At 60.8% G+C, this 12,923-nt stretch overlaps 1 protein-coding gene across 3 annotated transcripts; it reads right to left on the reverse strand.

Annotated features, from left to right (window-relative positions):
• Positions 1–302: 302 nt before the first annotated feature.
• On the reverse strand, positions 303–7,495 carry MZT2B (mitotic spindle organizing protein 2B). Of its 3 annotated transcripts, none has more exons than XM_044658915.1 (4): positions 7,238–7,495; positions 4,902–5,056; positions 3,474–3,605; positions 303–575 (listed from the first exon to the last, which is right to left on the reverse strand). In XM_044658915.1, the coding sequence occupies exons 1-4, from the start codon at positions 7,465–7,467 to the stop codon at positions 433–435; spliced, it is 660 nt and encodes a 219-aa protein (XP_044514850.1). In that variant the 5' UTR covers positions 7,468–7,495; the 3' UTR covers positions 303–432. The 3 variants fall into 3 exon arrangements, with proteins under 3 accessions (XP_044514850.1, XP_044514849.1, XP_044514851.1); XM_044658914.1 differs by having other exon boundaries at positions 3,432–3,605; XM_044658916.1 differs by lacking the exon at positions 3,474–3,605.
• Positions 7,496–12,923: the final 5,428 nt, after the last annotated feature.

A 12,923-nucleotide genomic window follows, 5' to 3' on the forward strand; every position in this document is an offset into this window, starting at 1 on the left:
CGGGGGTCCTGCCCCCAGCCTCTGGTCTCTGTGGATTTGAACCCAGGGCCTTGGGCTACCAGGACCCAGATGACAGCCGTTTAAATCCTTCACAGACCTTAAAGGGCTCCATAATGAAGTCGGTGGCGTTGTTGAAAAGGAATTAGCGGGGGGGGGGGGGGTGTCTGCGGACCCCGGCGAGTCCCTTCACCCGCCTGGCCTGGCCTGGCCTGGCTGCTCCTCTGCCCAGAACAGATCCCGGGGAGCTTACTAAAGAAGGAAGCGTGAATGGGAGGACAGAAGCTCTCAGCCCATCCACCAGCCTCAATTTAAAACACGGTTTATTGTGGGTGGGAGGAAGCAGGCGGCCGGAGGCCCCTCCTGGCCCAGAGCCGCCTCTCGGGATCCTGCTTCGGCGCCGCTCCTGGGCCTGTTCGTGCCGGGTGGGGGGCCTCAGCTGCTGCTCCGGGTGGGACTCTTCCCGGCGCCGCCCCCCTTGGGCAGCCTGCTGGCGCTGGGCTGCCGAGGCCCCCGCTGGCTCGCTCCCTCTCGGCCTCCACGCTCCCCCAGCACCGGGCCGCCGCTCTTGTTTCTCCCTGGGGGACACAAGACGCTCTGTCAGGGCCCGGCGTGGCCTCCGCCCGTCCCCCCACACCCGGGGCCCGCACTACCACAGAAGCCAGCAAAGAGGGCACAGACACAAGCGCTCGAGAAGCAGCACAAGCAGCCACTGGGGGGCTCCAGGCGGGCCCCAAGAGCGGAACATGCGTGCAAAGGGACCAGCGAGTGTTTTTGTGGTGGACGGTGCTGCCCGTCTGAGAGGGCCATCAGACTGGGGGGCCCCCGAGAGGGAAGATCAGAGCAGTGGGGGGCCCCCGCCTGGCTGTCCCCCAGCCCTTCCCTTCCCATCCAGGCCACAAAAACACTCTCCGCACTGGGTCATGCGCTCGCCTCCTCACAGTAGCAGAAAAGCGGGCCCAGAAGGAGGTAGCGCGCAGCCGGGGTACCACAGCTCACCAGCCTCACCTGGACAGGCTCTAAGCCCAGCCTGTCCTGCCTGGAGCCCGGATTCCCTTCCAGAGGGCTCTTTGGCCCCTACATGAAGACTGTGACAGGGAGCTCACTACCTCTCGAGGCTGCCTATTCCATGGTCACAAGCCTTTCCCTTGTTCCCTGGATTCTCAGGTTTAGAACTAAAAGGGGCCTCCGACAACCGTCTCTTACACGCACACATCTGGGGCGGCTGCAGCCCAGAGAGGACGCGGCAGGTAGTGTCGCCCTCTGACCCGTTCGCCTGTCAGACCATCATCCCGAGGCCCTCCTGGCCCCTCATCGCTACCTGGGGGCCGCAGCTTGTTTCTCAGGCTCACCTTCCAAACGTCTGCCTGTCAGCCCCCTTCCCCCCAGCAGAGGCAGATCGGGCTGGATGATTCCTCCCCAAACCTCCTCCCTCCTTGGCTTGTCGGGACCCTCCCCTCCTGGCCTCCCCCGGGAGTGACGAGGGGCCTGAGTGGTGCACTCGGGTCCTAGCCGGGGTGCATGTCCTCCAGGAAGGCCCCCGGCTTTGGGCTGCAAATGAGCCTCGGCCTCAAGCCTCCCTGGACAGGGCCTGGAGGCCCGGCCGGCCCCGGCTTCCAGAGCTCCCGCAGGAAACGACGGGGAAGAGCTGGAGGTGGGGGCCGGAAGGCCACTCACGGGTCTCCCAGCATCCTTTGTGCCTGGGCCAGTTCTCTTGACCTCTGCTACGGCACTAGGCAGGTCCCCATTTTACAGGTGAGGAAACCAAGGCAGATGTGGAGGAAGGGCCTCGCCCTGGGCCACTCGGCCGGGGTCTTGCTGACTCTGGCGCGGCCCGGCTGCCCTCTCGGGGCGCGGCAGGTGACTGCGTGGGAGGCCCAGAGAGCCCTGGGCTCAGGGTCCGGTCCTGGCCGGCCTCGGGTTGGGAGGGGGGGGACAAGAAGGGACAGGAGATGCGTCTGCACCGGCCCCCACGCGAGGCCGGGCCCTGGCTCCAAGCCTGCCTCGTCTCTGAAGGAGAAGGCCCCGGCCGGCCATTCTGGTCAGAATGGAAGGAGCTGCTGTAGGGCTCTGGGCAGCGAGAGGCTGTGGCGGGGGGAGGAGGAGGAGGAGGACGAAGGGACCCCGTCCGAGCCGCTGTCGCCCTTCTCTGTCCTGATCCCCGGCCAAGCCCCCTGGAAAGGGCCTCATGGCGGCCCCTCGGCTTCCCCAGCCCGTCAGACAGAGCTCGGGGCCGTGGCTCCATCCAGGCGGGCATGTGTTAGCCCCCCGGCCAGGTGGGCCGTGCTCTGGGCTGCCCATCCGTGAAAACGTTCCTGGTGGGAAAGGAGTGCCGGATCGCAGACTCCTGGAGTGGCCTTGAGGACCCCCCATAATGAGATTTATCAGGCCTCTTGGGGGGTGTTCTGTACAGCGGGGGGCCGGGAGGGGGCGAGGGAAGCCCGAAGGGGATGGCCTGGCCGGGAGAGATGCTGGAAGCCCCCTGGGCCCCCGCTGACGCCCGCTGCTCCCCAGGCCTCCCTGTCGTGCCCAACTCTGGCTGCCTCCGCCCCCCTGCTCAGCCTCCCCTGGCGGCCCCCGCTTCCTGCCCGCACCACACTGGGCTCGGGGCTGCCCCTCGTCACCCCGGCCTCTCCAGCCTCTGGCCCGAGAACGTGTCCCCACGATGCCCTCCTTGCCCTGGTCTGCAGACTCCTTCCTTCCAGCCTCAACACCACCTCCTCCAGGAAGCCTCCAGAACCCGGGGTTCCCCCTTGGCTTCTCTCCCCGGCCTTTAGCGCGCGCCTCTCGAGTGGACCCGGCCAATGTTTACGGGGGGGCCACATCCACGTGCTAAAGGGACACGAGGCAGGGCGGCGAAGCGGCGGGGGGAGCGCCAGGCCCGGACTCAGGAAGACACCTCGAGTTCAATCCGGCCTCAGGCGCGTCCTACGGGGCGGCCCTGGGCAAGGCGCCTCCCCTGCTGGCCTCGGTTCCCTCAGTCTGTCAGACAGGCTGGAGAAGGAAGCGGGGCTGCCCGCGGGGCCGGCCCTTCCCCGGCTTACCCTCCGCCCTTTGGATGGCTCCTTCTCCCTAGAGACTGGGTGGCTACAGTTTGGGCCTCTTCGGGGCTCCTCTGGGGGGCCTCGGGGTGAGCCCGGCTGGGAGCCCTCCCCCCCTTCAGGGAGGCCCCCAGGCAAGCGAGGGCCGCGGCATCTCTCCTGCTCTCCAAGCCAGCCTACGCTCCCCACCGTGGCTGCCGACGTCAGGCCTCCCCGCGAGGAGACCCCAACTCCTGGGCCCCTCCGCCTGGCCTCCCTCGTCCGGCCTTGTCCCCAGCCCTCCGCCCTCGTCCATCCAGCCCGTCAGCCCGGTCAGGCATTCCTGGAGGCTGGTTCTGTTCTACGGCCACACCAGACAGCAGCAACCCCAGTAAAGAAACTAATGAACGCGACCTGCGAAAGGAGAGAACAGGCAGCAAGAAAACTGGAAGGAACCTGGGGCCCTGTGACAGAGCGGCGCCGTCTGGGTGGCAGCCGCGGCGGCCGGGCGCGGAGGCCGGAGGGACGAGAAAAGGGAGGGCGCCGCCGCCGCCGCCGCGCTGTTCTTGGCAGACACAAGGGCGTCCTCTGGAGTCGGAGGGAGACACAAACAGCACACGGCGTCAGAGGGAGGCAGGCGCGCCCGGGGCCCGGCTGCCCTCCTCGCTCTCCTCCCAGGCACGGAGGCTGCTGCATCTGCCTCCTGACCGGAGGGCCTCCCAGGACGAGCAGCGGCCTTCCCCGGGGCAGCTGCACCCCGTCACTAGAAGCGCTTCTGGGGGGCTGCGTGGAAGGAGAGGGAAAAGCTCTCGCCAAGTAACTCCCTCGTGTCTGCGTGTCGGCCCCCCGACGAAGGCAGGCCCTGGGCCTGTTCCCTGCCCGATGGAAGTCCTGAGCGTGGCGGGTCCTTGTTCCCCTTTTGTGGCCGTCGGCCGAGAATCCCTGACCCACGGGGCCCTCCGCCTGCTGCTTCTCCCAGGAAGTTCTGCTGGAGGGGCTTTAGTGGCCACCAACCAGCCCCTTCCCCAGGCTGTGACCGCAACCAGGATTTTAGGTCCGGTTGTGGTTCTCCGGAGCTGGAGGCATCTTTGGGATTCTTTGGCCTAGACAGCTCGTGACGGATGGGGAAACTGAGGCCTCCCTAATCCCAGCCCAGCGTGTGCTCCTGGGAGGGCCCGGACACTCACCCTACGTCTCCCCTCAATTTTAAACGTCAGGAGAGCATTTTCAAGTTGCCCCAAAGCCAAAACAAATTAGGAGAGAACCCGCCGGGCGCAGAGGACTCCAGCAGATTTGGGAGGGGGCCACGGCGAGTGGCAGCTTCTGGGCCCGGGGGGGGGGGGGGGAAGACCCTGGTGGGCCGTGGCTGGTGGTGCTAAGCAGTGCCCGTTCCCTTGGGTGGCTGAGGGGGTACGTTTGACAACAGCGCCCAGAGGGCCCTTCTTGGGCACATGGCCCTCAGCCAGGGGCCCCGGGGCAGGGCAGGGGATCGTGACCTCAGACCACCGAGGGCTCGTCCTCGGCCCTCCTAGCCTGGGCCCCCGGGACCGGGCAGAATTCCAATAGGGCCTCTCCCATCTCCGGTGCCCGGCGTCCGGGGGGACTTGCTTAGCTCACGGAGAAGAGGCCCCGGCCTGGGGAAAGAGAGAAGGCTCCACGGCCGAGAATGACGGGGCGGGAGCGGGGCTGGGGGGGCAGGAGGAAACAGGGTCCCCCCATCAAAGACCGCCCGGGCAGCCGCTCTCCGGCCCCCGCGGGGAGGGGGCTTCCTTAAAGCCAGAAGGCGGCAGAAAGGTGGAGCCTGAGGATGCTGGCCCTCCCGTCCCCCCCAACCCCAGGCTCGAACCCCTTCCTAAACCTGAGAGAAGCAGGCCCAGTTCTGACCTCTGGCGTCAGGCAAGGCGGATGGGGGCAGAGCGGACCCCACGCTCTCGAGCCCAGGAGGGTCCACGGCCAGCCGCTGCCCCGCACACATGGACTTCAGCATCTGGAAGACGGCCAGCGGGGCCACGTTCAGCTTCAGTAAATCCACCAGGATCCTGTGGGGAGAAGCCAGCCGTGAGCCATTCTCACGGGGCGGCCCATTCCCCCATCTCTCCTCCCAGGCCCTCCCCCTGGCACGAAGGGCAGCCCGTCCGGGGCCAGGCTGGGGCTTCTGCCACGGCGGTGCCCCTCACGCCCGGCCCCCTTCTCTGCTCCCACGACAGGCTTTCGCCCAGGGGAGGGGGCCCTGCTGCGGGCTCCCATCCCCGGGCTGCTGCCTCCAGGGAAGCCTTCCCTGGCTCAGCTCAGTTCGTGGCTCGGCCTTTGCTCCTCGTGGGTCCCAGCAGCACCATCTCCACCCGCTGAGTTCTCCTCTGGCTTCCTCTCCCCGGCCCCTCTGAACGTGCCTCCTGCACTTGTTGGGGGGAGAACACGCTCTCCTTTGGCCCTGGCGGCCCTTCGTCTGGCACTGGGCCTGGCACACAGCGGGCATGCATGCTTGCCGCCCATGTGCGTGGCATTCGGACACGTGCCCTCTCCTGGAGGGCAGGGGCGCCCCCACGCTCAGCCGCCCATTCCAGGCCTGGTGCTCCATCCTCTGCGCTCCCTCAGGGTCCCCAGGGCTCCCCTCTCTAAACCCTTCCCTTCTGTCGGTGCCAGGGCAGAAGAGTGGTCAGGGCTGGGCAGGGGGGTTAAGTGACTCGCCCAGAGTCCCCCAGCTAGGAAGGGTCCAAGACCTTCTGTCTCTGGGCTGAGTCGAACCCCTGAGCTGCCTCGATCAAGTGTCTGACATTCGATCTCGCCTCCCGGCCCTGAGCCTGCTACTTGGCAAACGGCAGGAGCTTAAGAAATGGCCTCCGCTGTCCTTGGCACCTCTCCTGGGGAGAGGACGGGCATTTCTGAAATTTCTGTGCGACGGATTTGTGTGTCAGTGAGGAAATGTGGAAGCAGCAAGGCCGGCCCTCTGGGCGCCGGGGCTCTCTCTGGGAGGGACGTTCCCTGCCCAGGCCGGGACTGGGGAGAGCCTGCAGGGCCCTTTCTAGGCAACAGGACGAGCCAGAAACTCAGGGCCTTCTGGCAGGGAGGATGACGTGGGAGCTGGTTGAGACGTCTCCTCGTTCTGGAGAGGTCCCTGGCCTCGGTTTCTCTGTCTGTCAGACTGCCCTTCAGGTCCCCAACTGCTCTAAAGCCTGGGGGGGACTCTCTGAGGCTCCCTGCCTGCCTGGGTGCTGTCCCAGACACCACGGGAGTCATGGAGGGGCAACAAGATGGCTCAGTGAGAAGAGCTGCCAGGCCTGCCATCAGGAGGACCTTCCTGGCTGGGTGACCCTGGACATGCCACTTTGCCCTGTTGGCCCAGCCCTTCTGTCTTAGAGTTGTAATGAAGGCAGAAAGCAAAGGTTTAAGAAAAACTGATATTAACCAGCCTTTATGGAGCATTTTACAATATTGTTCTATTTGGCCTTCATGGGAGGCAGGAGCTCTTATTGTCCCTTTACTGTTGAGGAAACTGAAGCAGATGGAAGTGAAGTGACTTGTCCAGGGTCACACAGCTAGGAAGTCTGCATTTGAACTCGGGGCCTTCCTGTTCCTGAGCGCAGTCTGCCCTGTAGGGCTTAGTACAGGGTCTAGGGAAATGCTGGGGCCACGGGGCTGCCCCAGGTCACTCTGCCAGCCCCAAGCCAGCAGCAGGGGCCCCTTTGAGCCCAGGCCTTCCCCTAGCAGCCCAGCGGCACTCAGACAGAACCTCCAGCCTGGAGCCCTGCCCCTGCCCACACCGGGCTGCCAGGCAGGCATTCTGTGGAAATGAAGGACCTGAGGCCTTGCTGAAGCACACCGGACAGAAGGGCCCTGGTCCCAGGCCCGGAAGGTCTGGGTTCCAATCCCACTTTTGGACAGGCGCAGAGCAGCTCTGGCCATTCCCCTTCGCGAGAAAGGAGGAGCCTCCAGGAAGGGCTGACCTCAGGGGCCACAGAGCGCGGCCTACCATCTTACCGATGGGGAAACGGAGGCCCCGGGGACCCTCTCCCCATGCACCTGCCCGTCCGGCGCCGGCCCAAGGCTTCCTCTTTTAGTGACACACAGCACCTCTGGCAGCGCGCGGTTTTTCTGCCTCCTCCGCCCTTCCCTCAGACCCGGTTTCTGCCTCCTGCCTCCCTCTGTCCCCCAGTCTCCCGCGGCACGGGGTCTCGCCCCCGTCCCCAGCCCTGCCTCCTCCTTCCCCCGCCCCGATTCACTTGAAAACGTCCGGGTCTATGGCTCCTCCTGCGGCCAGGGCGAGCTCGTACAGCTCCGTCTCCTCGGCATTCAGCACCTTCTTCCGACGCAGCGCTAGCTTCTGGAGCGCAGCCTCTAGCCCCGGGGCCTGCCCGCCCGCTCCGGGGCCTCCCCCAGCCCCAGCTCCCGGACCGGCTGCGCCCCCACCCCCAGCCGCCGCAGCCGCAGCGGCAGCCGCAGCCGCAGCCATGCCTGCCTGCTTGCTTCGGCCTGCTACAGGGAGCTCCCGGAGTCTGAGCCACGCCCCGTCCTGCCGAGGATCCGCCCCCCAAACCCGTCACGGGGGAGGTCCCGCCTCCAGTCTAAACCCCGCCTCTCAAAGAGTTAGACCGCGTCAGTCACATAGATGTCCCGCCCCCTAGAGACCGTCAGAAAGCGCTAGAATCGTAGAAGCTCAGTCCCCAGAGGCCTTAGACAGCGTCCGTCTTGGGGAGGCCCCGCCCCCTCACCCGGCCCCGCCCCTTAGCGACTGCTAGTCTTGCGTCAATCTCTCAAAGGCCCGCCTCCAGCCCCTGGGCCTGCCTCCCTGTTCTCTCTGCCTGAGCAAAGACTTTCCTTCCAGCCACTAGCACGTCTGTGCGAGCAGTCTAGTAGAGCTCCTACCCAGTCCCGCAGCCCATCCGCAGATATCCATTCAGAAGCAAGCTCTTGAGCACTTATCATGAGGCCAGGTGCTGAGAATAGGAAGACTAAGGCGCACCAGGGCTGGCGTCCCTGGGAAAAAGCCTGGCCAGCAATCTGCTCTGCAGCATCCCAGACCAGGGCCTGTTCACCTTGGCTTGGGCATTTCCCCGACGGGGAACTCACTACCTAGAGGGTGCAGAGGAAAAGTGGCAGACTGAATAATAGCAGCCAGCATTTCTCTTGCACCTTAATGTCTGCATGGGGCTTAAATGAATCGAGATTGAAAAAAGATGAGAGGGCAGTCTTGAAGGATGGTCTGAACTTAGTCAGTACAAAACCCCACCCCCTGGGCAAGTCACTTAATCTCTGTCTGCCTAGGTTTCTGCTTTTGCGAAGTGGAGAGACTAGTAACTCCTGCTTCTGAAGGCCTGGGCGAGAGAATATTTATAAAGCACAGACTAGCCTGACACACAGTAGCCCCTCAAAACATTTTCATTCCTAGCTCTACTTTCTATTCATGAATCAATTTACAAACATTTATTGCTCCTGTGAGAATTTATTTTTCGTACTATATTCATTTCTATATAAGGGGTGTGGATTAGGGAGAGTTCCTGTGTCTGGGTCCCCAGAACAATTTGCTGCTCTTTGCATTTTCTTTAGGAATGTCTTTGGTTCATGGAAAAGTGAGCCAAGAATTTTCTTGCCTAAGCAACCTGCGTTCTCTATAGTTTGGGGAGGGGTTGGGAGTTTTGAGGAACCACCTCCTAATTAGCTAGTGACCATTTAGAGCTGTTTTGGGATGTTAAAGGGAAGAGCCGGATAACGAGGTCCCAAGAAGCATCCAGAGAGGTACCTGGGCCTCTGGAGAATTTCAATCGCTAGCTACCATGTAGTCCTAGAAAATATCCCTCTCAGGTACTGTTATGATGGGTGAGGGATAAGATGAGGAAAGGGAACGTTTCTTCCCTAAGGCTTCCAAGTCTAATCCCTGAGGCGGCCGGGGCCACAGAAGAGATAACAGCCCACTTCCAGGAGCTCGGAAAGCACCTTAATGCACTCACAGGTCCAGCCCATCTGCTCCCACTACCATTCATCTGGGCCCGGCTGTCAAACACTGGATTTCCCATTTCCTTCTTGAACTGAGACAAAGGAGAGGTCCAGGTCGAGAGGTCTGAGAGATTAGGGAGGGAGAGGCTGCCGGACCTGGGGAGGGTGCTGTGTCCTACTGGAATGGGGGCGGGGGGGGGGCTCCTAGGGAGTCCCAGATCTGACATCTGGCAGCTGTGTCATTTCTTCTGCCCCAGGCTGTTTCGCATTTGTCAAAACACTTGGCTCTTCCCGTGGCGCCAGACACTTCGTAACCTTAACACCTTTTACAGGCTCCCCCAGAGTGGGCATGAACAAGGCTGGAGCAAAGGCATGGAGACTGGAGGGGGCAGGAGGAGAATGTGGGATGAGGAGGAGCAGAGGAACGGATGCGGGCTTTGCAAGCCAGGCTAAGCCCCACCCCCAGCTCCGCTCCGCCCCACCCCTTTATTGTTTCACTGACTCCTCCCAGAGCCCGTCCTATGAGGTAGGCGGGGGAGGACTCGGTGAAGGCTAATTTCTGGGTAGGGGAAGAAATCGCGGCGAGGCCCGCTTCAGAATAGCAGCTCCGCCCTAGCTCCGCGTCCCGGAGCTCGGAAACCACTACAAGTAGGCTGGAGAAGACACTGAGCCCCTTTCCCGGTTCCCGCCCGCAAGCTGTGCGCCGTTGCGCAAGCCTGAGGTGGGAGAGGGCGGAGGCAGAGCGAGAAGCCCCACGCGAGCCGGAGCCGTCGTTTGCGCATGCGCTCTTCACTGGCGCAGACTCAGTGTGAGACCTGCGTTCTCTTCCCGCCACCACGAGGGGCGGAGTCTGACGCGCAGGATGATGACGCCAGTGCCGACGCCAGCGCCAGCGACGGCGACCCGGGCTTCTTGGGATGGCGGCTGGGACTGGCGGCAAAGAGGCCCCGGCAGCTGGGCCTGCAGGTGAGCCAGCCTGGAGCCCGAGCCTCGGTCTGAGGGTCCTCCCAGGGTCCCCCGTTCTGACGGCCCACGACTCCTCACCCCCACTCCTGAGGTGGGGGCCCCCGCCCTCATTCTGAGCGGTCACACCCCCTTCATTCCGAGGGGGCGACTCCTGAGCCCCTACTGTGAGGCACCCGAGCCCCCTTTCTAGGCGGTCAGCCCGCCCCCATTCCCTAGGGTCTTCTCTTATTAGGGCTTCCGAACCCCTTCACCCCAGTTCTGAGACATGGAGGAAGGCTGGAGTGGACCATGACTTCCATTGTGAGGAGCCTGAAACCTCTACCCTCTGAGGCGGGCCATGACTTCTTCATTCCAGGGCTGGATGTGATCCCCGTCCCCAAGAGTCTGAAACCCTCCCCCCTTATTTCCCCAATTCGTAGGGGCAATGATCCCCCCCTCCAGTCCTGAGACAAGGACCCCGCCCTCATTCCAGGTGGAGCCATGACTTCACCTACCTGTGAGGAGCCTCCCCCCCCCCCACTCCTTATTCCTTCAATCTTTAAGGACCATGACCCCGCTGCACCCCTTTTGGGGGGCATGAGGTCAACTATTCCTGAAGGGCCTTTGCTCTTTTGCTTATGAGAGGCACAAATGTTATCTCCTGTATTCCCTGGGGACCAGAATGCCCCATGAACCCCAACAACCCCCCCCATCCCCCAGAATTCCCAAGCCATCTCGCTCAGAAGCCATCCTTGGAAATAAACTGCCTGTGTGGCCCCTTAGGGTGTCTCACTCTCCCCAGCAGTCACAGTTGGAATGAATCCTTCAAAACCCCCTTGCTTTCCCAGATCTGGGTTCTGCCTGCTGGGCCTGACCATTCTTAATGATCAGAGCCTCCTTAGACTGGTTGGTAGACTCAAAGCTGTAAGGGTCACCTGTCAGTCAATTATGTTGAAGAAAGGAAGAGTGAGCTTCTAGAAGGATGTTGGGTCCTCCCTAATCACCACAGAACAGCTTTAACAGCTCCCTGCTGAGACCCTGGGGGGGGGGGAAGGGGAGGGCTCAAAAGCCCTGAGCCCTCCCTCTGGGCATGAGTGGACTGAGCTATATATTGACTGACTGTTCATGGCAGCCTTAGGACTAGAAGGGATCTTGGGGATCTTTTCATCCAACCTGCCTTCAAATCTTGAAGCCCCAGGCCTTCTGTGGCTATGTTGAGCCATATTACTACTGCCCACGCTGTAGAAGTAGGGCAGGTACAGTTGTAGTCCCCAGACTGGCAGCTTCTAAAATCTGGAAGGAGCCCTTTGTAAACATTTCCAAAAATCTGGCATTTTCTAGTGTGGCTCCTCCCTTTCTCCCTGATGCTGTGGGTAGGTCTTCATGGGTTGCTGTGGACCTGGACAGCCTCTCTGGGAGTTAAGAGGAGTCTTTTCAAAGGCCATTTAGCCAGGCAGGTCGTGTAGGACCTGGTACTGTTGTGAGGTTGTAAGGTCACTTCCACACATGATGACCTAGTATATTGAGGGAGGACATCTGTGGAGGAGCTACCAGATCACTACTGCTTTTTCATAAATTGAGTGATTGTTAAATAAGCTTTGTGAAAGGCCCCATGCTGGGCCAGGAGGGAGATGGCAAAGGCCTTCCTATCTTAGTAGGAAGGGATGAGATGTGGACATAAGTGAGTGTAAGGGCATGTATTAATAAGATCAGCCATTCAGAGCTCATGGAGAAGGAGACCACAGGGGATGGGTTAGATGAAAGACTGAAGTCCCCGTGGGACATGTGATATTTGAACTAGGTTTTGAATGATGGATTGAATTTGCAAAGGCAGATTTTTGATTCACAATTCTATCCCTTTTCTACCCTTTAGAGACCCACTGATAGCCCTGCAGCCATGGGAAATGGGTCTGTCTGAAGTTCCTTAGTGGGATGGGGAGGTGGGGAGGGAGTAGGGTAGCTGAAAGGCTAAGCCTTGTATGTGGCAGCCTAAAGTCCAGCCTTCACCCACTAGTGGTCCAGATTACCTTTATTGTTAAACTAAATTCACATCCCTCTTTGGTCCCTTGGTATCTGGCTCTTCTACTTAGTCTTAGACTTCGCCTCTCCTTCGAACCCTGTTGATTCTGGTAGCAGCAACTCAGCATTCAGGTACTTCTGTCTGTCCATCTCCTAGGCTCAGCACTGTGTTGGCCTTTGCTCAGCCACACTTAGCTATAGCTTCTGGACCCCTTCTGGTCAGGGTCTTCCCTGCTCCCTAGCTAGAAAAACTTCAGCCAGTTCCATGATGAGGGATGAACCTGGAGGAGAAATATAATAGGTGCATTCAGGCCCTGGAGAAGAGTGATATGTTAATGGCAGTGGAGGGGAGCTAGCTCTGGGTCAAAGATAATGTTGAGAATTGTGGAGCCAGACCTCATGGTCTTCTGTAAACTGGGATAGATCCTTGTCCCAGTATTCCCAGCAGCATAGACTCATGGAGGTAAAAGTGCTCTCTGAGGGCCCCCACTTGAAACAGGGATCTCCAGCAATCAGAGCTGTGAGTCTATTTGAAGATGTTCACTGATGGATACTTCTTGACATTTTCTGGGGCAGCTTAGATTCGAAGCTTTTCTTTCTGTTGAGCCCACATCTGCAACATCTACCTTAGTGTCTCATCCTGCTCCCTGAAGCCATGCAAAATCAGTTTGATCTGCCTTCAGAGACCTGAAGACTGCCCACATGCCCTCCCTGAATGACTTTTTTTCTTGTCAGTCCATCTAGTTTTCAGTCATGTCCAACTCCTGATCCCATTTGGGGTTTTCTTGGCAGAGATGCTGTAGTGGTTTGCCCTTTTCTTCTCTTTATAGCCCAAACAGAATTTTGCTCTGAACCTCTGCCTTTTCCAGTTTCCTTTGTCCAGTAACTGCTGCCCTTGCAGTCCCTTAGGTTGGCCTTGAAGAGAAGGAAGAACCACTTCTTTATCAGAGACTGAGAAAAGCAGGGAGTTGTATATTGGGGTGTGTGTGTGGGGGGGGGTTGCCATAGCAT

Source organism: Gracilinanus agilis, chromosome 1 (genome assembly GCF_016433145.1).
Source record: "Gracilinanus agilis isolate LMUSP501 chromosome 1, AgileGrace, whole genome shotgun sequence".
Taxonomy (NCBI): Eukaryota; Metazoa; Chordata; class Mammalia; order Didelphimorphia; family Didelphidae; genus Gracilinanus; species Gracilinanus agilis.

Bases quoted from the DNA above. Each gene is read 5' to 3' on its own strand.
- MZT2B (XM_044658914.1), bottom strand. From the start codon at position 7,467: ATGGCTGCGGCTGCGGCTGCCGCTGCGGCTGCGGCGGCTGGGGGTGGG. The intron at 5,057-7,237 runs GTGAATCGGGGC...TTCTCCCCACAG, and splicing joins ATAGACCCGGACGTTTTCAA to GATCCTGGTGGATTTACTGA. The intron at 576-3,431 runs GTCGCGTTCATT...TGTGTCCCCCAG, and splicing joins CCTGTTCTCTCCTTTCGCAG to GGAGAAACAAGAGCGGCGGC.